We start from the raw sequence: 26,294 nt of genomic DNA, 5'->3' as shown, positions 1-26,294 counted from the left end.
CTGTCCTGCGTGGCTGTGGTCCCTGGGGATGGGCAGTTGGGGAGGAATTAGAACCATTGAACACTAGGGGGCAGTACCACACCACAGTCCAAGCTCCGGGCAGCATCAACTGGCCCCAAACGTCAACTAGGTCTGGCTCAGGTCTCGGACTTGTAGGACCTGGGATTCTGGGGTGACACCTTACACCAGGCCCCCCCAAAAATCATAACTAAGGTAAAAAGCTCACCTCCAGGGCTGGGTTGCATTGAACCCTACCTCGAGGAGATTGGGCCCTGCTGAGGTTACTTGAGGTACACCTTTTCCTGCTGCCTGATGCTCTGTGGCCAGACACCCCAGGCAGAGTGCAGCACCAGGGACTCACTAGCAAAGACCAGAGCTTGGCTAGGATTTGGAAGCTCAAGAGTGGGGAGAAGAATTGCACAAGGAAAACCATTAATTGACAAATTAGGCAGTATCAGTAAAATAGTTTTAATTTTAAAATAGTCATTGATGTGAAAACTTCCCAAAGCTGGGAGTAACAGTCTAGAGCCAAGGTTGGGAGGGGGCCAGGCCTCACCCACAGACCAGCTTGAGGCCCCCAAATCCCTCCCTCTTCTCCCTCCCAGAGAGAGGATGGACACAGCTGAAGCAAGCCCTGAGTGAGTCCTCTCCCTCATCCCCTAAGGACCCCTTGAAGGCAACATCTTGTGCAGAGGACTTGAGGAGAGGAAAGCAGGCAGAAAATAGAAATTAGAAGTTAATAATCCAAATGACATTCCCCTCCCACCCTCGGAAAACCAACAAGAAAACCATTTGTGGGTACGAAATGGGGATGGAAGATGAACACTGATGTAATAGACCTGTCAGCACCCCAGAACAGCCCAGTGTGGGCTGGCCGGAAGAAAGGTCTAGAGCCCCAGCTGCACGTTACCTTTGGGAAGTACATACTCTATGAAGAAAAGGGAAAGGTACGAGGCAAGCTGGGGCCAGTCATACTCAACGGAGCTAAAAAGTCCGGTGTGCTCTCCCCTTCTCCTCCTACCCTGCACAGGGAGCAGAGTGGTGCTGGCCTGAGGGAGGAGGGCTCTGGGGCAGGGTAGGGGGTCTCCCATGGTCCCAGTGTAGCCATGGTAGGAAAGCAAGCAGGCGCCCTAGTTGAGTAGGTTGCCCTGCTCCTGGGCCTGGGTCAGACTGTCCTTGCGGTGCAGGTGGTGCACCCCCATCCTCTTGGGGCTGCGCTGGGGGCGGCTAGAGTGGGGGAGTGCCCAGGCCCGGCCCTCAGTGTGGGAAGTGACCGGCCCCTCCTCCGTGCCACCATCACTGGGCAGCAGACTCTGACGTTCTTCCTCAGGGCCGATGGGCAGGTTCAGCTCTTCCTCCTCCTCCCTGGAAGGGCCAGGGTCAGCTTCTGTGGGCAGCAAAAGCCCACTCTCACTAGGTGGAGAAGGTGCTGGAACCACCTCATCTCTGTCGGTGGGACTAAGAGCAAAATGGTGCTGCAGGTCAAGGAGCGCATCACGTCCGAAGGCTGTGCGCTGGGCCACAGCGGCTGGGGGTGGCGTGCGGTCCACAAATGCCCGCTGCCAGCTGGCGAGCAGGTCCTCCTCAGAGCTGGCAGAGCTGGCTGGGGCACTGAGTACTGGGGGAAGAGGGCTGGGCTCATGGTAGGGTGACGCCTGGGCCGAGGCGGGGCTGCTGGGCACTGGGCTGGGGCGGGCCCGCTCACCACCCTCTTCCACCAGGCTCAAGGAAATGGCCTGGCGGGTAGCGTAAGTGCAGTTGGGCAGGGGGCTGTTGCGGGGGATTCGCACCTTATCCTCAGAGAACTCTATGACCTTGCGGCCAGGATAGAGCGGGTGTGGTGGAGATGGGGTGGGATAGGGACTCAGCTTCTCAAAGGCCGGCAAGGGTGATTCCTCCTCTGGGGAGGCCCCGGCAGTGCCCAGAGAGTGGCATTCTCCATTGGGTTGTGGGGTGGGGCTGCCAGGGGCGGGGGGACTGGCAGGTTCACCCAGGCCACCCCCACTCATGTCCACATGCACAAAGACATCCTCAGCCAAGGGGCGCCCGGCACTGCCTGACTGCGCCGAATTGAGCAGGAGAGACTCTGGCTTCTCTAACACTCGGGCGATGACCGACGTGGGGACCACAGCCCCTGGTGCCAGGCTAGGGGCGGGGCCAGGGCTGGCAGCTTCTTGACCACTGTGCAGATGTTTCCGGACCATGTCCTGTAGCTCACAGGGCAGCTGGGGTAAAAGAGCAGAAAAAGGAAAGAGACACATGAATGCTCCCAACTTCTGAGCAGAAGTAATGGCTACTGCACTGGTCTCACACCAGCCTGGCACACAGCCTGGCTTTACAGACAAACCGATGCTCCGCAGGGGCGAACGACCTGAAGAGTCAGAGGAACACACCCAGCAGCTGATCCCAGAGCACTAAAGCCCATGAGCTCTCCCACGCCCCTTTCCCCCCATCCCAACAGAGGCTTCTGCCCAAACCAGATGGAAGTCTGAGGCACCTACACTGGCCGGTGGCCTCAAGAACACCTCCACTCCTTCTACAGACCCTGTGAGCCTTGGGCCTGTGGCTCTAGAGTCTAGAGTTCACCTGTTGCGGTAACAAGGTCAGTTCAGCCAAATCCCCTCGATATTCTTATGGTCAATAGCCACCCCCACCTTGGGCATGGGCTCCCAAAAGGGGGTGCCTCTCTCCCTGTCTGTCCCAGAAATCCCAGCCAGGCCAGCCCCTGCGCTAGCAATGGTCCCCTGAGAGCACATGAAACACCGATCAGTGGCAGAGCTGAATGACTCAAGGGGAGACATGCAGGCGAGGGGCAGGCAAAGCAGAAAGGGGGAGAGAAGGCTGGTGGCCTGTGGTATCAAACCCCAAGTCCCAGGGGTGGGGCTTGCAGCGGCGGGGACAACATTCTGCTCACATCAGCGAACTTGTGGTTGCGGAAGTGGGACTTGTTGCACTTAAGGAGCTGCACAGCCAGGTTGCAGTCCAGCCGGTACCGCTCCTGCAGATACAGGTGGGGGTCACCGGCCAGTCCCGTGCCACACAGTGTGGCCACTCTGGGGCCAACCTAGCCACAGGTAGGGAGGGCCCTCCAGCGCACATACATTGAGCTCCTCCAGTTTGTTGATGGTATTCTTGGCGTCCAGCAGCTTATTGGTTAGCTCCACGATCTCCCAATCCAGCGTCTTCCTATCCATCTCCGCCTTCTTGATCTGAGGCACAAAACTCATGTGAACCTCGCCCCCTCACCTAGCTGGCCTCCCTCCTCTCTGCCTCCCCCCAAGCCCAGAGACACAGGAAGCCACAGGTGCTGGGGCAGCCAAGGCGGACGGAATAGACAGACGATGGACAGACAGAACACCAGCCACCTCTCCTGTTCTCCGGGCTGGCTGTGGGGTGGGGGCTTTCTGAACATGACCTGCTGCCACCAGGGCCAAGGACAGAGACCATATAAGAGTTCCCCTTCGAGGGGCTCTACACAGCAGGTCAGGCAGCTGGACCTGAGAAGGAGTAAGTGTACAAATCCAGGGGCCGAAGCCTCCATGTGGAGCACTTTCCAGGCTAGACTAGGAAAAGGGAGGAGGGGTGGGGTGGGGTGGCAGCCGGGGGCGCCTGTGAGATTATCTAGTTGAGCCAGGAGGGAGCAGCGGCCTCAGCAGCAGCCCTCTGATCTTCAGTTCAGGGGCTGGAGTGCCCCCCCAACCCCAAATGGCTTGGCCTTGTTGCCACCACAGCTGAGAAGCCGTGAGTGTTCAGCGGTGACATCAGTCAGGACCTCTGCCAGCACCAAGCACCGGCCCGCAGCTGTCCCCCCAGGAGGGAGGCACTGTACCGAGCGGGCCTCACGTAAGGAGGAGGAAAGCAGTGGGCAGAGATAAACGGCCAGGGCCCCAGCAACCCCAGGTCTCAGCTGAGGAGGAGGCCAGGGCAAGGGAGAAAACACACAAACTCAGACGCAACTGCAAAGATCCAGCTGTGGCTAAGAGAGGCCTGACGGGAGAGGGCGGCAGCGGCAGCGGCGGCGCGAGGGGAAGCCAGGAGAGAAGAGAAACAGTGTGAGCACTAAGACAGTCCTGACTCGCACAGCACACTGCGGTCCCCTGCCCGCCCTGTCCCACCCCCTTCCCAAGCCCCAGGGCACAGTGGCACTCCATGGGCAAGTCCCAGCCCCCTGCTAGGCCATGAGCACAGTGCCAGCCGATGTGCCCCCATGCCCCTCCACCCCCCGACAGATTACCAGCGTGTGTAGCTTGTCCTCCAACTCCTGGTTGGTCCTCTGAGAAGCCGTGTAGCTGTTCTGAAGCCTGTAGAGGAACACAAGGCAGACCCCTGGGTCGAGATCTACTCTTCAGGCCCTCCTCAACCCCTCCCTGATACGGGATGTGGGGCACATCATTCTCCTCCCAGAGCTTCGGTTTCCCCAAAAGAATCAGATGATCTCTGAGGCCTCTTCTGGCTAACCTCCCATGGATGGGGTGGGGTAGGGGGATATATGTGCATGGGCGCCTGGCCCTTCATTTCCACACCTGCGGAACTTGTCCTTAAACTTGTCTAGCTCCTCACGGCTCTGGCCCAGCTCCAGCTCCAAGCAGTCCTGCCCAATCTCCAGCTCGCGCTCCAGGGCCTCAGTGCGCCTGGTGGCCGAGGCCAGGCGCCGACGGAGCTCCTCATTCTCCTGCTGCAAGAGCCTGGCAGGGTGAGGGGCAAAGGCAGAGGGGAATCAGCATTAAGAGAGGCCAGCCCCGGAGCCCCAGGCTGGGCTCAAGAAGCTTGAAGGAGTAGGGATGACATGAGCATAGGCAAAAGGAGTCGTCTTGAGTCTGGGGCAGCATATTCCATAGGCTTGCTAGCCCTGAGAACACAGCCTGGTTGGGGGCAGTGAGGTGGGGAGGGGGGCGGTGGGGAGCAGAGGGCATGGTAGAATCCACCCCCACCTGTGAAGAAGAATGAGAAGACAGAACTGGTGCGGGGGTAAGACTTCCCAGTCTGTCTCTGGTTACAGCCTAAGCCAGCCGGCCACCAAGCCCTCCAGCTCCGGTTTCCCCACTGCACAATCAGGCTGCTCCATTATTAATCTCCTGGAAATCCAGCCTAGCACCGCCCTCCTCTCCAAAGGCCTGATGTAGCTGACAGAAAGGGCTGTGGGGAGGCAGCTGGCACGGGAGGACCAGGAGCCGGGGAAGGGCTCTTTGGCAAGAGCAGGACCCTCTGAGCACCTACCTCCTTGGTTCCAGGTTCTCTTGGAACAAAAACTCCTTTCAGAAGGAAATATCCACATCAGGCCTCCTCCCAGAATCCCTAAAAACCCCACCTAACCTTCACTTCTCCCTAATCCAATGAAAAGCCCGGTGGTACCAACAGCCTTGCCTGGAGCTAAGAAGGAAGTGCTGAGGCAAGGCAGGCTCTTGGGCAGCAGATACTCACTTCATCCTCTCCGCATCAGTCAGGGGTTCCTGGGCACAAAAGAATGGAAACTTGAGGCTCAGCCCTAGACCACTGGCCCACCCTGCTTGCCCACCCTCCAAAAAGCCCTGGAAAGGGCCATGTCTAAAGCCTAAGCAAGCTCACAGAAGTGGGCCCTGGAGAGATGGAGGCAATCCAGTAACGCCTGGACAAGCCTGGATCACCCTTTCCCACGCCAACCAGAAGGTTTGAGAACCTCTTCCAACATCCACCCTTACCCACACCACTTCCAAACCCTCTCGTAATTCTAGAGCAAGTTGCAAATGAGTCCTGGTACCCATGCTACATCTCCCAGGGATAAAGAGAGCCTCCCAACTGTTCTCTGGGCTCGTAGTGGGCCCTACAGGCATGGCAGAGACCTTCCAGAGAAGTGAAGAAGTAAAACAAGCTACAGTAGGGTTCTGAGCTCTGATAAAGCCCACTTGGCCCCTGGAGGGAAGATGGGGCAGAATCAGGCCCTTCCAGGTCCTCAGAAGGAACCAGAACATGGATGAAGGAGAGCCTCTGGGCTAGTCCTGACTGAGAGCAGTGATGTGTCTTCTCCTTGTCCTGCCTGGAACCTCCTGCCCCATCTTCCCCAAGCCCCCATTTTGGTCATAGCCCAAGAGCCAGAGCTCAGCCAGCCAGAGTAGGGAAACATCAAGAGGCCTGCTCCAAATGGAGGTGACTGCTTCAGAATGCCGATCACAGGCCGGAAAAGAGGTGGGTGGCCTGGACCATGGGCTCTGGAGCCAATGACACCTGCATTTGATCCCATTCTACGACACTCTGCTTGTACTAACCTTGCTAAGCCTTAGTGTCCTCATCTACAAAACCAAGGGAATGCCCACAGGATGGCACCTATCACAGTATCTGACCTTCTTATTGAATATTTCCTGAACTGAGACTAGGCAAGTCCCAGCATTCCCACCCTGAACTGGACTACAGCAGGCCATGGTATGCCTGATGCTCCGCGGGGTCGGAGATCTCGGAGCTCTGCAAACATGCACTATGTGTGGCAACAGGGTGGGCACAAGCAGCCGGCCAAACTGACTGCAAAACACATTTCCTCCTGAGAGGAAACCAAATGAGGGAGGAGAGCCCATTTGGAGACTGTTTCACAGTGGCCTGAAGAAGTCCCATGAGAACCGAACACAGCTCCTGGCAGGGAGTGTGTCTTTCACAAGTGTTAGCCAGACCAGGCAAAGATGGAGGAAAGGCCGGACTTCTGGGGACAGCAAAGAACAGTTGGTCTGGTGGGAAGAAGCCAGAGCACCACCTCCACCTCCTCCAGAGAGTCCCAGCCTCCAGCATGTGAGGACCTCTCCGTCTGGTGGGCTGCCTCTTGTCGCAAGAACAATACTGCCTGAGAGCATTTCTGCTGAGCCACGAAGACTCTGGGATTCCCTGACAAGGGGTCATGTGCTCACAGCTGTCCTGTGAGCCTGCACTGCTCCCTACCAGCAGTGCTGCAGCTAGGAGACCCCAGGCACGACACAGCAGCACAACCCCCATGCCCCCGCCCCGGGGCCCAGAAGTCCTCTAAGGTGGGAGAAATCAGTCAGGCACCTAGCCTGAGGGGCCCACATCTACCAGCCAGGGTAGGAGTAGGCGTCTCCTGACCTCCTGCTCCAGCTGGGATCCTGGACTGTCCAGCCGCAACTCCCGGTGCTCAGGGGGTGCCTTGCGGTACGGTTTCTTAGCAGGGGCCGCACTGGTCATTCTTGGATGTGAGGAGTTCTCAACCTGCTGTGGGGAAGCCAGGAAAGAGGAGGCTCAGAGACAAGGGCAAGAGGCCTCTGGCCAAGGACAGTAAATGGAACATACGTAGGAGCCACCCGGCACACAGGCAGGCCTGGGCCATTGCTGGGGACATCAGAAACCTGGACTCTGGTGGATCAGTGCCCTCAGGTCAGGGGAGTGCTGGAGGGGACAAGGGCCCAATGCAACCAGACTAGGGAGGCAGAAGGCAGGGCCCTTGGCCTGGGCACCAGGAAGAGAGGCTGTGGCCTAGTAGTAAGACAAGGTATCTAAGAGCAACCCACTGCTCCCCTCTGTGGCCTTACAAAAAAGCCTTAGAGAGAAAACCCATTCCCTCTGCATCAGTTTCATCTACCCTACACTGGGGATGAGGAGAGCACCAATTTCACAAACCTGTTGTGAAGATTACATAAGCCACTAACCAGTTACCTGGCACTTGGGAAATGTTCCACACATGTGAGCTCAGAAAAACCCCAAAAAACAGACAAATTCCCCCGTCCTGCCAAGTATCCAGAAAGTAAGGGTTTGGAGATGCTCCCCCAAACCAGGCTCCTCGGAAGGGGGGCATCTCCAAGCTTGAGAGTCCTGGAGGCCAAGACTCTCTGGCCTTCACCACTCTCTCTTCACCAGCCCCCCACCACGAGGGGCCACCTGTCTGCCCCTTGGCCTGCCAGCCTCGCCGGAAGGGGACCGAGGCGGGGTGCAGGCCTCCCAGGGACATACCGTCTGATTGTCGGCAGCTCTCTCTGTTCCGCTGTCCTGGAGTTAGCCCTCGGCTCTCTGCATCCCACGGCCCCTCCACTTCCTCTAGCCAACAGCTCCTGAAATTAGAGAAGGGAAGAAAGTGGAAACCAGGTTGTCAGCCACGGGTCTGTTGGTGCCCCCGGCCGGCCTACCCAGTCCAGGCCCGGGAAGGCCCCTAGGGAGAGCCAGGCAGAAAAGCCATGGCCCAGGGATCTGGGGAAAGCAATGGAGGCAGGAGAGGACCAGAGGCACGGGGCTCCTTTCTCCATGAAAGCACAGTCACAGCCCTAGACGATATACATGCGCGTCTTGTATGTGCTCGTGGTCTCAGCTCACCACGTGCCTGATTCTGGAATAGGTCTGGTCCTGTCCTATCCCTATCCTACCTCACATCTGTCCTGTTCATCTCCCAGGTCTCTCTGAGTCTGGAAATTAAGAGATTTGGGAAACACGGCTTGCAGAAGAGAACACAAGGAAAAAGCCTAGTAGAGACCCACAAGATGCTGGGGAAAGTTCCTGGCCACGTTTCCAGAAGCCCAAATCCTACTTTTTTTTTTTTTTTTTAAAGATTTTATTTATTTATTTGACAGAGAGAGATCACAAGTAGGCAGAGGGGCAGGCATAGAGAGAGGAAGGGAAGCAGGCTCCCTGCTGAGCAGAGAGCCCGATGTGGGACTCGATCCCAGGACCCTGAGATCATGACCCAAGCCGAAGGCAGTGGCTTAACCCACTGAGCCACCGAGGCGCCCCCAAATCCTACTTTTATGTGTAAACGTTGTAAACAGACTTTGCAACGAGGAAAGGGAGACCCAGGAGAGAAAAATCTGAAAAAGCAGCAGTTAGAGCAATGACTGTGCAATCTCAGTAAGGGTGACTATGGCCCACCTCCATCACTTGCCCCCTCCCAGATCCCTGGCCATGTGTGAATGGCTGTCACAACGGCGGGGAGAGCTAGTGGCATCTAGTGGGGAGAAGCCAGGGATGCTGCTGAACATCCTGCCGTGCACTGGACCGCGCCGCACAATGAAGAATCATCAGCACACAACGTTGACAATACCCAGGCGGAGGAACTCCCAGGCAGAAAGCGTGAATCCAGGGATTTGAGACACTGCCCAGTGTCAGAAGCTACGCTGCTTCTGACACACTGTATGGCCCCAGCTCAGTCCCTCACTGGTCCCTCTTCCACACAGAGGTGGCTGGACTGAGTGACCGTTGAGGTCCCCACAGGTTCCCCACAGGTTACGGCCGCTGAGCTCCGCCCCCACCTGTAATGAGCTGGGCTGCAGCATGGGGGCAGCAGCCACCACAGGGGCCCATGGAGGCAGTAACCTTAGGTGGCCTTCTGGGCATAAACAACGTTCTGCCGCCTCCTGCCGCCATCCTCCTAAATAGAGCTGGGGGCCTAGGGAAGCCTTGCGGGCTAAAGCATGTGTTCCTGCTGTCGGGACATGCCCTGGCCGCGACTCCTGTCACATTCCAACAGAGCCTGGGGCAGGAAGAAGAGTGAGGGGGTAGGGAGGGTGGGGAAGCAGGAGTGGCCTCCCTCCTCTGTCTGGGCAGCCTGGTCTCTGGCTTGGGGTTCTAGGGGGAGCTGGGGTATGGCAGCAGGCACGAGCCGCCAACCTCCACCCCTTTGATGGGGAGGCGGACATGTCCCCACAGGGCACGAGCAGCATGCTGTGTCGAGCTGACTCCCTGCGCAGGAATCCGGGCGGGCCCAAAAGGACAGCACATTCCTAAGGTGTGGGGGAGCAAACAAGTCACCCCCGCAGGTTCCCCGGGGCTACCCCTCCTGCGGGCCCTAGGGTGGGAGCTCCTATAGCCTGGGGGAAGGCCCAGAAAGTTCCAAGCCAGCCTGGATAGCTGGGTGCTAATACTCAGAGGGTATAAGTGTGGGGGTACCTGAATTAGCAAGGGGAACAGCCAGAAACGCAGAGTAAGAGACACAGGGAGCCAAGACCCTCTGTAAAATCCAGGGGTGAGGAGGCTCGAGTTGGGCCTGCTCCCTTCCCCATCTGCTCCTCATGAAGCTGAGTAGTCCCCTTCTCCCTGCAGGTCACGCTGTGGATTCCCTCGATTCTCAGCCTCTTTTCTTCCTTAGCCCTATTCTTGCTAATATCCACTCTGGCTTCTAAGCACCAGGACACTAAATGGGTGGCAGGCAGGCAGGCCAGGAGCACACTGATGTGCTCAGGTACCTGGGGATACTAGCTGAAGGACAGTGGCCTTCACTCCATGCCCTGGGGCCCTAGCTCTACCTGTCACACATCCTGGTCATCTTGATGTCAAGTCTCCACTTCCTGGCCTCACACCATATACTCCCAGGGCTTTCTGTACCTGATAAGCTGGCTTGCTGAGGGACAGTGTGGAAGTGGCTGGCAGGGAGATGGGAGGAGTACTGCAAACGCAGACACTCCGGTATGAATGGAGCCAGCAATGGCAGGCAGTTATCGATCCTGGCCAGAGCATACTCTTTCCATACACACCAGAGCCACGAGGAGGGGAGCCACTCCCAACTGGAGAAGCAGAAGGCAAGGCCCACTAGGGAGACAGTCTGTGAGGGAGCCTGCAGTGTCCCTGACACAAGCCCATGAGGGGAGTCTGTCTCATTCTCACTCCCTGCTTCATGTCAATACCAGTATGTGTTGGGGCCCTAATTCCAACTCCTGAGATGTGCTAAGTGCCCCCAGATCCAGCCCACGGCTGGGGGAGGGGGGTGTTAGAGCAGGGAGCCAATTCTAGGAATAGGAATAGGAATAGGAATGTGATGGGCCTCACAGGCCACTGTCCTTGACTGGAAGCACAGCAGGGCAGGACAGACCCTGGAGGGAGAGCCATGCCAGGGGTACTGGAGAACAAAGCGAGAAGCAGCTGGACACCAAGCCCACAGCCAGGAGAAGATAAAAGGTGAGCTGCAGGGGCGCCTGGGTGGCTCAGTGGGTTAAGCCTCTGCCTTCAGCTTGGGTCCTGATCTCAGGGTCCTGGGATCTAGCCCCACATCGGGCTCTCTGCTCAGTGGGGAGCCTGCTTCCTCTTCTCTCTCTGCCTACTTGTGATCTCTGTCAAATAAATAAAATCTTAAAAAAAAAAAAAAAAAAAAAAAAAAGGTGAGCTGCAAGATAGTAGAGCAGTCCCATCGGCAAGACCCAGCCACCAGCAGTGGCCTCCACTGGCCATATCTCCTTTACCCAAAGATTCCCATGTTGCCTTGGCATGTTTCAGTCCAATCCCCTGTCAAGAAGAGGAAGTCCCCAGGGAAAGAAGCTGAATAACTCAGAATGGGATATAGGCCAGGATAAGCAAGCAAGTGGCCTTTGGGGTCCCGGCCTCCATCTGCTGAGCTGGCTCCAGGACACCTCCAAGAAAGTGGTCTTTTGGAAGGTCTAGAAATTGACCAAGAAGAAGCCCACTCCCACCCCTCAGCCCACACAACCTGAGCTTCAAGGAACTGGAGGTAGAGGACTCAGGATGTGGAGATACCATATCGCAAGCTAGGTTTGCACTACGAGAACAAATGAGGCTTAGGTGAAAAACTCTGGCTGACCCAGTCTGGTCTGCAGCCCTGCAGGCACTGCTGAGGGAGACACCCAGAGCAGCCTCCAGAAGGGAAAGTGGCTCTTCTTGAGGCCCCCGCTCCCAAGCTTCAACTCGCCGGTCCTCCTTGGCATAGCATTCATTCTTCGCTCACTCAAAACTCTGCTCAGAGGAGATATGGGCCCTGCTGGGGCGGAGAGGGGGGTGAGAGCTTCCTAATTGCCATGTTGCAATCTGCCAGTCAGTGCAGGCCGCCTGTTGCCGCCTGCCCTGTATTAAATACCTTCTCCCTGATTACAGCCCAAGGGGCACGATTAGCTGCCTCCAGAGAACAAAGTCTACTTTCATTAGAAATGGGACTCAGCACGCACAGCAGACCTGCACTGTGAACCCACTGCACAGCTGAGCAGAGTGTAGTCAGTGGCAGATATAAGGAAAAATGTGTGCCGGACATGGGGCAGTAGCCTTTAATTAAAGGACCAAAAATTTGCCAAGCATCCCTCTTTACCCAGGAGATAGGACTCACACCTGCTCCTTTTTGTAGATAAGTGCCCGGATGTGACCTGGGGCTGCCACCACAGTCAGCAGTCACCACTGCTAGAGATGGAGCAGGATAAGGAGAAACCTTCAGAATCCAGATTTTCTCCAAACCATATCCTCACTCCCACTCTCTGCAAATACCCACAGTAGGCGACAGCAAGAAGATTTAAGCCCAAGAGCCCAGGGCACCCTCTCACTTCCTTCTGCCATCTTTTCTGTAGGTCTGCCCAGGGCAAAGCTAAAAGTGCAGGAGAGGAGGGGAGGTCTAAGCATCCAGCTCTCCCCCTGCGGAAGGAGAAGGGAGTGAAACCAAAATGGGTGTGGCTCTGTGGCTTTTAACACTTTAGTCTGCCCCAGAGAGGTCTCCAGGTGCTCAAGTCCCACACCAGGACCTCACTCCATCCTCCCCGGTTATCCTGCCTTGCCCTAGAGAGCCCGGCTGCCTCCCCTGCTCCCCACATCACCCACACTCTGTAGAAATTATGGCCCCAACAGTTCATCTGGGCTCAGGCGATTCTCAAACCTATGACAATGCCTTTCTACTCATAGAGGTGTCACCGACTCAAGCAAGTGAGAGACCATCAGGGAAGGGCCACATATCACCACAAAAATCACTACAGCTCTTCGTAAGTCACTTGAAGAAAGTCAAACAGAACCACTCATTTAGCAATCGCTATTGCTTTGAGAATGAAAAGAAATCAGCCCTTTTCCAGAACACTCCATTTGTGTTTTATGCTGCCTTAATTCCCCTGTGGAACCCAGCACGATACAAGTAAGTACCAAAAATAAACACATGCCCTTCCTAAAGCTGCTCATCAATGGCTAAAACATGAATGTCTGATCACATAGGACCTAGTGCCTCCTCTGTGGAACTGCCCTCAGCTGTAAGCCCTGGATAGCATCTCTGAACTCCGAAGGCCTGGAGTTTGGGGACAGGGCATACTCCTGCCATACAAGTCTGGCTGCCTCTCAAGCCTCTGAAATTCAGGGTCTGCATCTGACTGAGGCCAAAGAAACACGAACCACCACCCTGCCAGGGCCAGCCCTGTAGCCAGGCCATCCAGCAGAGGCCCTGGAGATTGCCTGCAAGGAGTGCCCCCCCACACAATTAATACAGCCCCTCTCTACCTCGAGTGTCAGTCCCCCCCTGCACGGTGAGCCCATCCCACCAAAGCTGGCTGGGTTCAGCCGTCCCCCTCATTGCCCCCCGGGTGCCCCTCCTGCTTGCTGCCAGCCCCCCATTTCCGGCATGCAGCTGTTCCTGAGGTACATGAGCAAAGCCCTCAGCAATCCTGTGCGCGTGGCAGGCAAGCAGCCAGCAGAGCACGGGGTGGGGCCTGGGCAGGCTCTGCTCTGGGCCGATGACTAGGCTGGGAGATGCCAGTCTGTGCCCAGACCAGCCCTGCTGTCCCTCCAGCAGCCATGCCTGCCACCCCTCTAGGCAAGTACCATCTCACCCTCTTGGGACACGTTGCCTGCGGCCCTGACCTGGCCCCTTGCCTGCTCTAACTGGCACCAACTGACAGGTTTTTAAAAAGTGGGTGGGAATTGTTCTGCCCCAGAGTAAGCCCGAGGACTCTAAACCAGTGCTGGGGACCTTGGAGAGCTCACCTGGCTCCCACCTGAGCAAATACCTCAAGTCTATCCAGCTGGCCTCTCACTCAAGCAACACCTGACAGGAACAAAGGGGCTGAAGACAACTATTGCTGATGATCCAAGCAATCACCCCTAAATAAAGGCAGGGTCCAAAAGTCCCCATGCCCTCGCCTAAGGCAAGGTAAGGGGTGGCCCTGAGCCAGCTCTCCGCTGTAGGCCCCTCTTGTTTTCCTGGCCAGAGCCCAGACACCAGACACCCCTCACCCCTCAGCTGGCTCCTCCCAACTCAGGGTCCCTACACACCAGGCAGCCCCTACACCCTCGCACATTTACGCATTCCCACCCCATACGAACAGGAAGCTCCCTGCTTCTCCTTCCTGGCCCAAGGGAAAGAGAGCCCACCCAGAGGGCCTCCGGGTTCCAAGCTGCCCCATACCACACAGACTCCAGAGGCTGGAGCCAGACAGGCTGTCTAAGGAATTACCTGTGCAGAACACCAAGAAGCCCGAGCAATCCACCTTCCCGCTATCCCCAGAGCCCCCTTCTCCTTTCCAACCCTGGAAGGAGCAGGGAATCTGGCAGGAGCTTTATGGCAGGCTCTTCACCAGCTTCCCAGTTTGAAGCCAAGGCCTCTCCCAGGCCCACTGTGGAATCCAAAGCCAGGTCCCGTTTGCTCTGGCGGAGGTGCCCTTCCAGCTCTTCCCAGTTAAAGTCCACTTGAAGCTCCGCAGAGGGAAGGCAGTGGGGGGCCAAAGTCCACCCACTCCACCTACTCGAGCAGTGGGTGCCACGAGCTCTATCTCAGGTGACTACCTAGTTCTGGACTCAAGCTTTCAGCTTCACTCTCTGCCCAGGGAGTTTCCCACAGCCAGGCCACTGTTTTCGTCACCCCCCCCCCCGCCACAACATTAAGGAGAACCTTGCAGTTGATCCTAAATGATTATCCTGGGTGAGAATAATGGGGACACCATTCAATCTTCCCCACTTGACAAAGGGAAGCAACTATCTAGCCGAGAAGAAAACTTCCCTCCCACTCTGGCTCCATCTGTCTCCGAGCTGTGAAACAGAGCATGGTAACTGCGAGATGTTCTCAAACTCCATAATGCTTAAAGCGGACTGAACAGAAACATGCCCCCCTCACCACCACAGCAAGGAGACTGGGAAGGTGAAGGGACAGCAGTAAGGACAAGAGAGCAGAGGAGGCATGAGGTAAGGGGAAGAGGCAGCCAGGCTGGCTGGGGGAGGGGGAGGGGTGACTGAGGCACTGCTTGATGGTACCCCCCAGGGCAGGCTAGCTGGCCCAGGTTAGACTCACAGGGTTAGTGTCTTCTCCCCCACCAGCCAGCTCTCCTGGTTAGCACGGATAGCGACAGACTCATGGCAGACGCCCTCCAGGCACTCCATATAAACAGACAGCTTGGTTGAGAGCAGCCCAACTCCGGAGCTGCAAAGAGAGAGCAGAAGGAATGCCAAGCTGCAAGATGCCTGAGGGTACACGCTGCGCTCTTCTGACAGGGCAAGCTCCTCCAGACTTACCACTAGACCCTGGGGGGCCTTCTCTCATCCAAAAATCATGCCAGGCAGAAGTGCAGCATGCCCCCTTGCCAGCCAGTGAGTCCAGCTGGCTGACCCCAGGTGACAGAGCTCTCTGATAGGCCAAGCCGAGGAGAGGAGAGCTGAGGTGGAAGGGGACACTGCTGCCAGGGGGCAGCTCCCCAGTCTTGCCTTCTCCCTGGACATGGCTGCCAGGCTGCACCATAGCTCCGAAAGCGGGGCTGTCGGAACAAAGTTGGCCATGGCTGCCGCTGCCACCCATTCCAGCACTGTGCCAGCAGAGCCCACCCTGCCACCTCCCGCGGGCTCCGTGGCAAGGGGCCGGGAGAGGACTGGCACAGGGATCAGAGGCTGCAACAAGAAGTGCATGGAAGGCACCACACAATGGGGCAGTGTGTGACCAGGCCCAAAGCTGGGCCAGCCTCAGGACAGGCCAGGGGATGGCACTTCCCAGGGAGCTGGCCCTAGAGGAGTCCAGAGAGCAAGGAAAAAGGCCATGCTGCAGCCAGGCTCCTCACACTCCCAGCAGCAACCATTCCACCCACTCAGAACGAGCAGTGCCCAGAGACTAGTGTTCCCATCACAGCAAGCCCAGGGAACAGGAGAAAAATCTCTCCAGAAGCCTCCAGAACCACCCAAGTGAAGTAACCCACTCTGGCTTAGAGATCACAAGGCAAATGGAGCCATAGTAGCAAGGTCCCAGAAAACCCACAAAACGTGACCCCTGGAGCGGCAGGAGAGGAGAGCACAGCAAATGCAGCAGCAAATACTGATTGTGCTCACAGAGGAGGGCTGCATGTTGGCAAGGAAAAAACAGAAGGATTCCCCTTCTGTATGGAAAGCCCTGTGGATGACATGACTCAGGGTAGAGGGAAAACAGCGACCTGACACCACAGAGGGGCCTGGCCCTTCTCCCAAGCCTAGGTTAATCATTCCCAACTGCCTACTCCCAGGGCTCCCTGTAATACTCTGACAACAACTGCAGAGCCCAAAAGGCCAAGGCCTGACCCCAGAGGGGGAGATAATCACCGAGGAGAGAACATCTCTTCCTATAGCTCTGACCTCTTCCCTAGACTGCTAAGAATGCATGCCCATTGACAGGCTCCATTCAGAATTCTCACTAACAAATAAAACCGAAAAACACCAGCTGGGTCTGGTTTGCTTTCAAAACACAGAGCAGCAAGTAACCTAGGTAATCCAAGGTTTCAGAAAGCAGGGAATGTCTCTATGTTAAAACTAAGGTTGAGAAATCAGGTAAGTTTACTCTCTTCCTGGCCTCAGAGCACAGAAGCACGGAGGGAAGAAATGCACGTGAGGCGGAAGCGATGGTGCCCACACCATGTTTAGAACCATCCCGATTCCCACTCAGGGCACTCCTGCCGGGTGACCTCATTGCAGCATAAAAAACCACCCCTCAGAGACAACCAGCATGACTGCTGTGGCAAGAACCTCTAGTAAAGACTCTCCATCCCTCCCAAGAAGCCAGGCCCGGAGGAAGCCCCTTAGCTGGGAAGGAAGCTCCAACAGGGGCTACTCAACCCCAGAGAAGTGTTAGATGAGCAGAGCAAGTTGAAGAACAACATGTACTACTACTGAGTTGTGTTTATTTTACAAGAGATACACAAGGAGGAATGTCTAGAAGCAACACGAAAATGATTAGAAGGAAACAGGATAGCTCCCTGTCTTTGGGAAAGGAGTTTAGACAGGGGCAGTGGGGGAAGAAAGGGAGGGTCTTTTTACTTTTCCTTTTGCATGTTTCTGTATGGCAGGCATTTTATGCAAGGACACATATTATGCTTATGATGAAAACAGAATTCCTGGACAAATGGGACAAAAGCCCTCCATCCACGCTGTGCTTTACCATCCCGGAAGTGCTTTCCCTTCCACTGTATGTCCTTTGATCCTTGTAGCCTAGTGAGGCCCACAGAACAGGTGGTGTTCTCCCATTCTGAAGGGACAGAGAAGACAAGTGATTTGCCCAAGACCACAGACAGAACTGGGGTAGAAGCCTCCTCTAGGGAGCAACAGGAAAGTCCTAATGATTCTGCCCTGATGTAAAGCCCTCTGAGGCTTCTGAGACTGAAGTCCCCCCGGGCTTACCTGGGACGGTGCAGAGGCCTGTTTAGTACCCCAAATGATAAACCCTACTATCCTACTGTTAGCTGAAAGAAGCACACAGTGAAGCCAGCACAGCCTAGACTGTCTCCCTGGTCCCTGCCCTTAGGGAGAAGCACCTCCCCACACACACACACAGTTCACAGAAAAAGCATAGAGCTCTTCACAAATGGAAGGCCATGTCCTTCCCAGCTTCTAAAGGTCACCTCACAGAGAGCTGGCACTTATGAGACAGTAACTAACAAAGAGGTCCCACTCTCACACTCATGGTCAGTCCAGGAAGGCTCAGCCCCTTTGAAGCCTAAACATACACAGCACAACCCAGTCCTGCTGCCTCACCCAATCTCCTCTCCAACTGGCTGAACGTAAGAAGCAGCTTACCAGCCCTGCCAAAACGCCACCGGCAAAGATACGCCACATTGCAACGTGCACTCCCACACTGAGGGACAAGGGGCAGAGCCCAGGGAAAACACCATCATGTCACTCTCAGCTGTCTCATCCTTTTGACTCATGTAGGCATTAACAAGGTTGTAGTAGGCCCTGGCTGTGAGCAGAAGCCCACCCAGACAATGAGCACTACGGCCAGGAGAGCAAGCAGGTTATGGAGCAATCAGAGGAACTTAGTAACAAAGAGGATGCCAGCAGCCAGACTTGTTAAAAGATGGTGATTGGCAAAAAATACACTGGTGTGAGCTTCACCTCTGCTTTTAACCTCTTCTGCTGGCTTAGGGATGTGTTACTAGAACATACAAAGCTAAAGAGGGAAACCGCTGAGCCAAGTACCTGGAAGATCACTGAACCGCATTAGCTCCACAAGAATTAGTAATGCTACTGCTAATCCTATCACCTTTTGTTTATGCAGGACCTCGTTTCCTAAGAGTTCAAAGGAGAGATCCGATCTGCTTTCCTTTCAAGAAGGACTGGTCTGGGTCACACAGTAAGCGGGAATTGCTCAGCACCTACCATGGAGGGCCTCTAAGAAGCTTCCAGAGATAAAAGATCTTGCCCGAAGTTGGGGGGAGGGGAAGACAGGTTAATAGCCACTTGCATTACAGTTTGGTACATGCTTTGAGAGCCCAGAGGAGAAGCGGCTGGCTGGGGCAGGGGTTCAAGGACCAGACAAGAAGGCTGCCCTCTGAAAAACTCAAACATATCTTCCTCATCTGGACTATAAACTCAAACTGGAGCACCAGCTGGCATTATATAATTAAGAAGTCTAGACTTCTGGAAACACATTCCTTGGGTGTTTGTTGGGAACTGTTGCCCTAAGAACCACCCCCATCAATTACACTAAAAACAAAAAGGCAAAGAAGGGACAGTGAACTCCCAGCTACCAGCCCTATTTCTGGGGAGTAGCTGTGTTAGGCCTGGTTCTGCAACACGAGATCATGAAAGCCCTAAGAAAACTAGGGCCAAGAAGTCTGGCTTCCTGAATGCTTAGATGTGTTCTACCAGCTTCATCCAACAGTTTTCAATCCATAAAACACCAGGGAACATGAATCCTCAAACACCCCACCCAGTCATCCATAGCCTGAACTACATTACAAATCTACGACCTACCCACCCCCATCTCTACCCACCAAGGTCACCACCATCCTCACATAAAGGGTATCCATCAAAGGAGTCATTGCAACACAAAAGATGGGGCAAAACATCAACTATTCTGCACTGATGATGTCCCTAGCCTCAGCCTTTATATTGCTTTGCTATAGAGAGACTCCCAATTTTACTTCCACCTCAAAAATGCTCCTGGCAGAAATCAAAAGTGTTATTCTAGCTTGAATAAAACAAAGCCTTTTCTTACCCATTGTGTTTTCCAAAATGGAATTCATTTACTAAACAAATATTAACTGAGTATCCTTCGTATGACAGGCACCATGCTACACGCCATGAACTCATTATCTCTAATGCTTGATAATCCTACAAAAAAGATAATGTGACCCTCACTGTACAACGACAAGACCAAGAGTCCTACTTAAGCCAGTTGTCCAAAGTCACGCTGTTCAACCAGGTCAGCCTCGCTCCAAAATCAGACTCTATCACACGGCTCACCTCACTCCCAACTCCCTACCCCTTCACCCTCATCCCATGATCAGCTAAATGAAAGAGGCCAACAAGTAAACAGAGGAATCACCATACAATATAATAAATGCCAAAACCACAATGAGCTATGGGTGCCAAGAGGAAGAAAGGAAAGTGGGGAAGACTTCTCATGAGAGGTAACAGACCAGTGGGGTCCTAGGGAACGAGCAGAGTTTCAGAGAAGGGGGCAACCACGAAGAGTAAAATGCACAAGCGAAGAAGAAAGTAAATAGATGGCCGCAGCATGTTCAGAAGCAGTGAGAAATTCAGGAGCAATGAAGAACAGGGCAGATAAAGTGGGTGACAACAATTCAGACTAGAGGGTTGAGCTGGGGCCAATCTGTAAACAACCTTTCTGCACACTGAGCTAGAGCGTGGACTGTGTCCTGAACAAGGGAGAAACCATGGCATTTTTATGGGAAGAGACAGTGTTTTTCATTGGAAGACATTTCTCACAACAGCTTGCGAGACAGACTGGAGAGGGGAGAGACTGCCCATCACATTTCATGCATTCTATATACCCCACCACATCACAAAGTGCCGATTCAGTGCCTTGTACTATCCCAAAGCATAGAATACAATAATGACTAAGACATGGTCCCTATTATCAGGGCACTAACAGTCTTGGGACAGTCAGACAAGTAAACAGACAACTACAATGCAGCCTAAGCGTCAACACAGAGGCACAAAGGAAAGACACAAAAGGAGTGGGGAACCCCAATTAAGGGACATTTAAACCAAGACCTAAAGGACAAAGCAGGGGGGTTCCTGGCTGGCTCAGTTGGTATAGTCCGACTTCATCTTGGGGTTGTAGTTCAAGCCCCATGTTGGGTGTAGAGATTACTTAAAGATAAAGTCTTTACAATCAATCAATCAGTCAATCAATCAATAAAGGACAAAGAGGTAGGTTAGGGTGGAGGGGGCAGCGCATTCCAAACAGCAGGGCCAGAAAGCTCAAAGGCCCAGAAGCGAGACAGGATAAGTTCACAGAGCTGCTAATCCACAGGGCGCCTCGGTGGCTCAGTTGGTTGGGCAGCTGCTTTTGGCTCAGGTCATGATCCTGCCGTCCTGGGATGGAGCCTAACACCGGGCTCCCTGCTAAGTGGGGTAGTCTGTTTCTCCCTTTCCCTAAGACCCTTCCCTCACTTGTGCTCTCTCACTCACTCTTTCTCTTTCAAATAAATAAATAAAATCTAAAAAAAAAAAAAAAGAAAAAGAAGAGGCTGAATCCCGGTGAGAAATGAAGGCCAGGTTTACCCAGAGGTCCTTGACGCTCAGAATATGGTGGTAAGGAAAAGGTGAAGGGATTAGATGCAAAGAATACTCTTGAATAAGACGTGTTAAGAGAAGAAATGGGCAGGGCGCCTGGGTGGCTCAGTGGGTTAAGCCACTGCCTTCAGCTCAGGTCATGATCTCAGGGTCCTGGGATCGAGTCCCACATCGGGCTCTCTGCTCAGCAGGGAGCCTGCTTCCCTCTCTCTCTCTGCCTGCCTCTCCATCTACTTGTGATTTCTCTCTGTCAAATAAATAAATAAAATCTTTAAAAAAAAAAAAAAAAAGAGAAGAAATGGGCTTTGAGAACAACAAAACCAGAACAGTAAAGGCAGAGAACTGACTCCAAATCCATCAGCCATCACCCTGCAGCTCAAGCTCTTGCTAAAAAGAGACCTGAATTCAGTAAGTCTGATGACTTCTACTAAAACACAAAGGTGTACTTTCACGGAGATTACACGTTTCAGCACGCTGACTGCAGCACAAATCGAGATAAAGGATGTTATCCGGACATAGGAGGCTCCTGGGTTAATGGTGGAGGGGAAAAGACACTGATAGATACTAACTTTCAAAATTTCATGTGCCACAACAAGTAGACAAAGGTCATTCGAGGGCTGGCTGGGAATTCCCAGAAAAAGCCCTAAATCCTGAGCCCCCCATTCCCCAGAAATCTGCTCAGACATCAGGCGCGTGCCTACTCTGATGGCAAGGTAAAGTCATTTACTAAAGAAAAAGATGGGCCCTGCAGGCATGTTAAACAGACAGGACGTGACTCAGAAGCAGGGGAAGAGTGATCCTTAAGTGCAGGGCAAGGAAAGCCCGTCAATCAAAAGTCGGGCACACCTCTGCCCCAAGGCTGCACGTGGGATTCCTGGCTGGCTAAAGACAAAGAGACTGGCCAGCAAGCACTTGCAGAGCTCCAAGCCAGGACTGTCCTTGACCACAGGAGCTGTCTTCCACTTTCCCCTCAAGCTGGGGGGGGGGGGCTGGCACTGGTTAAAACGCCACCTGTTTTGTTTTTTGTGTGTAGTTTGCTATCTGCTCTTTTTAAGATAAAGATGGCATCCAGATTGTCTATGAATTTAACCCTGTGGCTACTTCAGCGGCTCCTGTCAGTAATGAGAGTCAGAAATGAGCCTTTTATTTATGTCTTCATTAATACATTCCCCCCTTTAAGGTAAGCTAAGAGTGGATTCTCGTTGTCAGCCTGCTCACCCAACCCAGGTCCAAGGTTTTCTAAAGGGCAATCACCAGGCTGAATCGTGGAGTCCAGATTTGACTAAGAGGGCAGTGGGCTCCCTCCCACAGTCCCTGTACCAGTTTTTATATCTGAGAAGGAGAGAGCTGTGATGAAGAGCTCAGGTCCTAAAACACATTTTTAAATAAATCAAAAAAGTTTACTACAATCTAATCATTATGACAAACAAATAAGAGATATAAATTGCCACTAGTCATATTTAGTAAAGAGTTATTTTCATACCAAATCAAAAAAAAAAAAAAATGATGCTCAACTGCTGAAGCCAGATAGTCTGGGTTCAAATCTCAGCTCTGCCCCTTACTAGCTGGGTGACCTTGAGCAAATTAACCACTCTGTCTTCTACTCATCTGTAAAATGGAGACAATGAAAGTATTTGCTTCGTAGGGTTGTTATAAAAATTAAATCAGTTAATACATTTAAGGCACTTATAACAGTGCCAGACACACAGAAGATGCTTACTGAGCACCGCTCTTGTTATAGCTCAACTGCAATGGCAACTCTAAAACCTCACAACTTCAAAAAGGAAATCATGGGCATTTTAACATCACTTTAAATAGTTTAATGAAGATGTTTTCACTACATGCAAAATCTACATTATTCAAAACCTGTGCTGCACCTCTCTAACATCAAGACGGAAGCTCAAACCAGTACAGGGCCGCCAGAGACACCTACTACAATGATGAAGTCGGTGCTGAGATCTGACCAGCACAATAACAACAAATACATATGAAGTGTCAGTCACTGTTCTAAACACATTTATTTAATCCTCACAACAACCTTATGAGACGGGTACTCTTACCATAAGAAAGCTAAGGCAAAAAGAGCTGTACAATTTCTAAAGGTCACAGAGCTACAAATGGCAAAGCCAGAATTTGTACAAGGAATTCTGGCTCCTGAGTCATTATTTTCTGTGTGCCCCCCACACTCTCCTGGCTGATCACAACTCTAAGGGGGGAGTCCACAAACTGTCTTCAGAAAGAGAAAACTCCCAATCTTCTAGAGTCACAGCTAAGTAACATCAGCTTTTCTGATACCTGAAGGTATTGAAGCTGGCCTAGTAAGAGTGATTTGGGTTGGTCTGTCTATAGAAAGCCTTTTGGAGGGGGGTGGCACAGGCAGGGAGCAGGAATAGTTAGTGCGGAGTCCTAGATCAAACTAGACCTCCCAATTCAATCATGCAGAAATGTCAGTCATGAAATGAGCTTCTGTAAAAAGTCTGTACCCAACAGGGCATCAAAGGAAGTGAGGACCATATTCACCACACTTTGTGGCTCCAGACCCCTTCTCTTTTCTCTAACCCTAAATCCACTGTATCTTTTTTTTTTTTTTTAAGATTTTACTTATTTATTTGACAGAGAGAGAGATCACAAGTAGGCAGAGAGGCAGTCAGAGAGAGAGGGGGAAGCAGGCTCCCTGCTGAGCAGAGAGCCTCATGTGGGTCTCGATCCCAGGACCCTGAAATCATGACCTAAGCCGAAGGCAGAGGCTTAACCCACTGAGCCACCCAGGCACCCCATAAATCCACTATCTCCTAAGCCATGTTTAGTTTGGCTAGTGAAACTGTTTTTAAATGTGGTTCGAAGGGGAGAATACAAAGGAAGAGAAGAAAGCTATTAGAAAAATTCTACAATCCTTTCTTTCCATCACCACACTGATCCAGACTGTAAAGCAGTTCCCAAATATCAGGGATCTCAGGGACAGAGGGTGATACAATAAATATTCCCAGAGCCTTACACGAGTCAATGCAACCGACACCTTACTGTAAACTGCTCTGGGTTTCTTCCCCCTAACCTCAGCCTGCTTTTCCTCCTCTACTGACTCCACCTACCCACCAAAGCACAACCCCAAAGAAAAACTAATGAGCCCTTCTTACCAAAAGAAAGCTCAAAAGAAGCACACCTGCTGCAAGAGTGAATTCAGGAGTTGGTGACAGCACGATCAGACTTTTTCTGACTCCCCCTGCCCCATCCCTCACTCACAAATCTCTACTTCAGGTAGGATGCCAAACTGAAATGTGATGGGGAGACTGAAAAAGATACAGTGAACATGTAGGAAACTGCTTGTGGCAGGGATGTTAAAGCACTTTCGGCCTCATCTCTAGGCCCCTGACCGTGTTCACTTGTACAGATAAAGGCACACAAGGCTCAATGCTACACCCAATTCTCAAAAATCAGTGTGTAATCTAAGCAGAACACTAACTTAGAGACCTCAGGCAAAGGGCAACCTCTATAGATGAAAGCCCTTTTCAGATTAAATGTTTCTCAGTATCACTCTGAGCTATGCATCCTGCTGCAGGGAGCATGCCAGCCTGTCATTGGAGGCCACCTTACCCGCTCTGGGGTTGAGCTCGGGCAAGTCGCTACCTCTTCTTCTTTCCAAGCAGGTATTGTGATTTCTTCCAGTCCCTGGGGCCCCTGAGTCTTCAGCTGAAATTGGGGCAGATGCTATAGGAACTCTGGAAAGGCTGATCTAAGTCTGCAGAAGGGTCATCTGACGCTTTAGTTCCCTCCATACCGCACCTGCCCAGCATCCTCCAGGTCTCGTTTCTCTTCCCCTCTTCCCCACTATCCTCCAACACGTGAGAGACCTCTTTCCTACTGGCCCAGTACAGTCGGGCCTCGGCCACAAACTCCAGGGTTCTTGACTCTTCGGTTTAGAAATTCTCCTCCAATTCGCGACTGCTTCCCTAGGGCCTGTACACCTACTTGTGCATCCCCCGCCCCGGGCTCCTCCCCCAGGGCCGCCGCGGGATCCTAGGCCCCCTCCTCTCCGCCCCATCTCCCTCTTTTTTTTTCTTCTTCCAACATCCCATTTCCTCTTCTTAACCCCGGAGCTAGTCCCTCCTCCGCCCCTACTCCGCGATACTCTGTCCCCACGATCCTCCCCAACTCTAGCCTCCCGGCCGACTACAATCCCACAACAAACTTTCCGCCGCTGCCCGCTGCCTTCACGCCGCCATCTTGCCGCGGGGCAGGCCGGGTAGTGGCCGCGGCCGCGGGAATCCCCACGCACCGGGCGCTTCGCGTCATCGGGGCGTGGCTAAGGGCGTGGTTTCGGGTTGGGGAATTAGGGCACCCGGTGATTGGGGAAAGGTGGGGATATCCTAAGAGTAGGGTTTGGAGGCCTGGCCGCTGGAGAAGGAAGGAGGTGTCAGGGGTAGGGCAAGAGCTGGAAGAGTTCCAGAGCTGGAACAGAAAGATTCTGGTCCTAAAAAAAAAAAAAAAAAAAGAAAGAAAGAAAGAGAGCGAAAGAATGAAAGAAAAACAGAGGAAGGAGAAAAGGGAAGGGAAGAGGGAAGAAGAAAGGAAGAAAGAAAACAAAATAATATAGTGGAATAGTGCCAGCACTGGTTCCCTGTCATCGAAAGGATAAAAGCAGCTTCTCAGTTTGCCACGTAGCGGTTCGTGTGACCCACCCCCTTCCACCTTCACCAGACTAATTTTCCACCTCTCCGAGAGATTTCAGGTTCCCAATTGTCCTGTATTTTCAGGCCATCGGCCCTCAAAATGTCCAAGCCCTCTCCTCCCCTTTTATAGTCAATTCTTGTGTGTCCTTCAGCCCGCAGCTCGAAATGTCATCTCCTCCAGAAAGCCTTCCCCAGGCCCCAAGACTGGACTTGGTGCTCCTTTTGCTGGGCATCTCTAGCCACTCGCACATAACTTCACTGCAGTTATCCTATGCTATAATTATTTACTTAAATAGTGCACCCCTCACTAAGCTGCTGTTCCTTCAGGGCAAAAACTGTGTCCAACTGCATGTTCATATTCCCTAGCAGGTGCCTGGAACATAGTAAATGCTTAATGGATAAATATCATGGCATCCTTCCAATGCATGGAGAATACTCAGGGCTTTTAGGTTTGCTGTTCCCTGTGCCTGGAAAGTTCTTCCTTCAGATATTCACTCCCATTAGAGTCTCTGCTCAAATGTTACTACGTTAGAGAGAAGCCTTTCCTGGCCACTCTGTCTAAAACAGCATCCCTAGTTATTCCCTCGTACCCTGCTTTAATGTTTCCTTTTACAGGAATGTTTCCTTTTGTATCATTATCTGATATATGTTTATTCAGCATCTCCCACTATAGAGCGAACTCCAGAGATCTAGGACTTTTTCTCATTCATCTCTGTATCCCCAGTGTCTAAAACAATGCCAGGCATAGTAGGTGCTTAATAAACATTTATTGAGTGAATTAATGGCAAGGAGATGAGTGATAGAGAGATTTTGGAATATAGTGGTGGGGAGGAGGGGTTGAAAAATACTACAGAATAGGGAAATGCGTTGGTGGAAGGTACAGGCCCCAAAGGCCAGAGTTGGCCCTCCCAGAAAAGGTAGTAAAGACGAAAGCCAGGCTCAGCAAAGGTGGGAGTAGAATGAGAGCCAGGTGGAACTCTGGAGGTGAGTACT

General features: G+C 53.1%; 1 protein-coding gene across 7 annotated transcripts; it reads right to left on the bottom strand.

Moving 5' to 3' along the window:
- Nucleotides 1-454: 454 nt before the first annotated feature.
- Nucleotides 455-24,885, bottom strand: TJAP1 (tight junction associated protein 1). Of its 7 annotated transcripts, none has more exons than XM_044251462.1 (11): nucleotides 24,821-24,885; nucleotides 24,226-24,321; nucleotides 7,924-8,021; nucleotides 7,063-7,188; nucleotides 5,422-5,450; nucleotides 4,524-4,685; nucleotides 4,235-4,301; nucleotides 3,958-3,987; nucleotides 3,102-3,209; nucleotides 2,915-2,998; nucleotides 455-2,225 (listed from the first exon to the last, which is right to left on the bottom strand). In XM_044251462.1, exons 4-11 carry the CDS (start codon nucleotides 7,159-7,161, stop codon nucleotides 1,131-1,133), a joined length of 1,674 nt encoding a protein of 557 aa, XP_044107397.1. In that variant the 5' UTR covers nucleotides 7,162-7,188; nucleotides 7,924-8,021; nucleotides 24,226-24,321; nucleotides 24,821-24,885; the 3' UTR covers nucleotides 455-1,130. The 7 variants fall into 7 exon arrangements, with proteins under 7 accessions (XP_044107397.1, XP_044107406.1, XP_044107416.1 ...); XM_044251471.1 differs by lacking the exon at nucleotides 24,821-24,885 and adding an exon at nucleotides 14,930-15,058 and having other exon boundaries at nucleotides 24,226-24,807; XM_044251481.1 differs by lacking the exon at nucleotides 24,821-24,885 and adding an exon at nucleotides 24,415-24,807.
- Nucleotides 24,886-26,294: the final 1,409 nt, after the last annotated feature.

Source organism: Neovison vison, chromosome 1 (genome assembly GCF_020171115.1).
Source record: "Neovison vison isolate M4711 chromosome 1, ASM_NN_V1, whole genome shotgun sequence".
NCBI lineage: Eukaryota > Metazoa > Chordata > Mammalia > Carnivora > Mustelidae > Neogale > Neogale vison.
The sequence above is the reverse complement of the archived record's forward strand: the minus strand, read 5'-3'. Positions and strand labels throughout refer to the sequence as shown.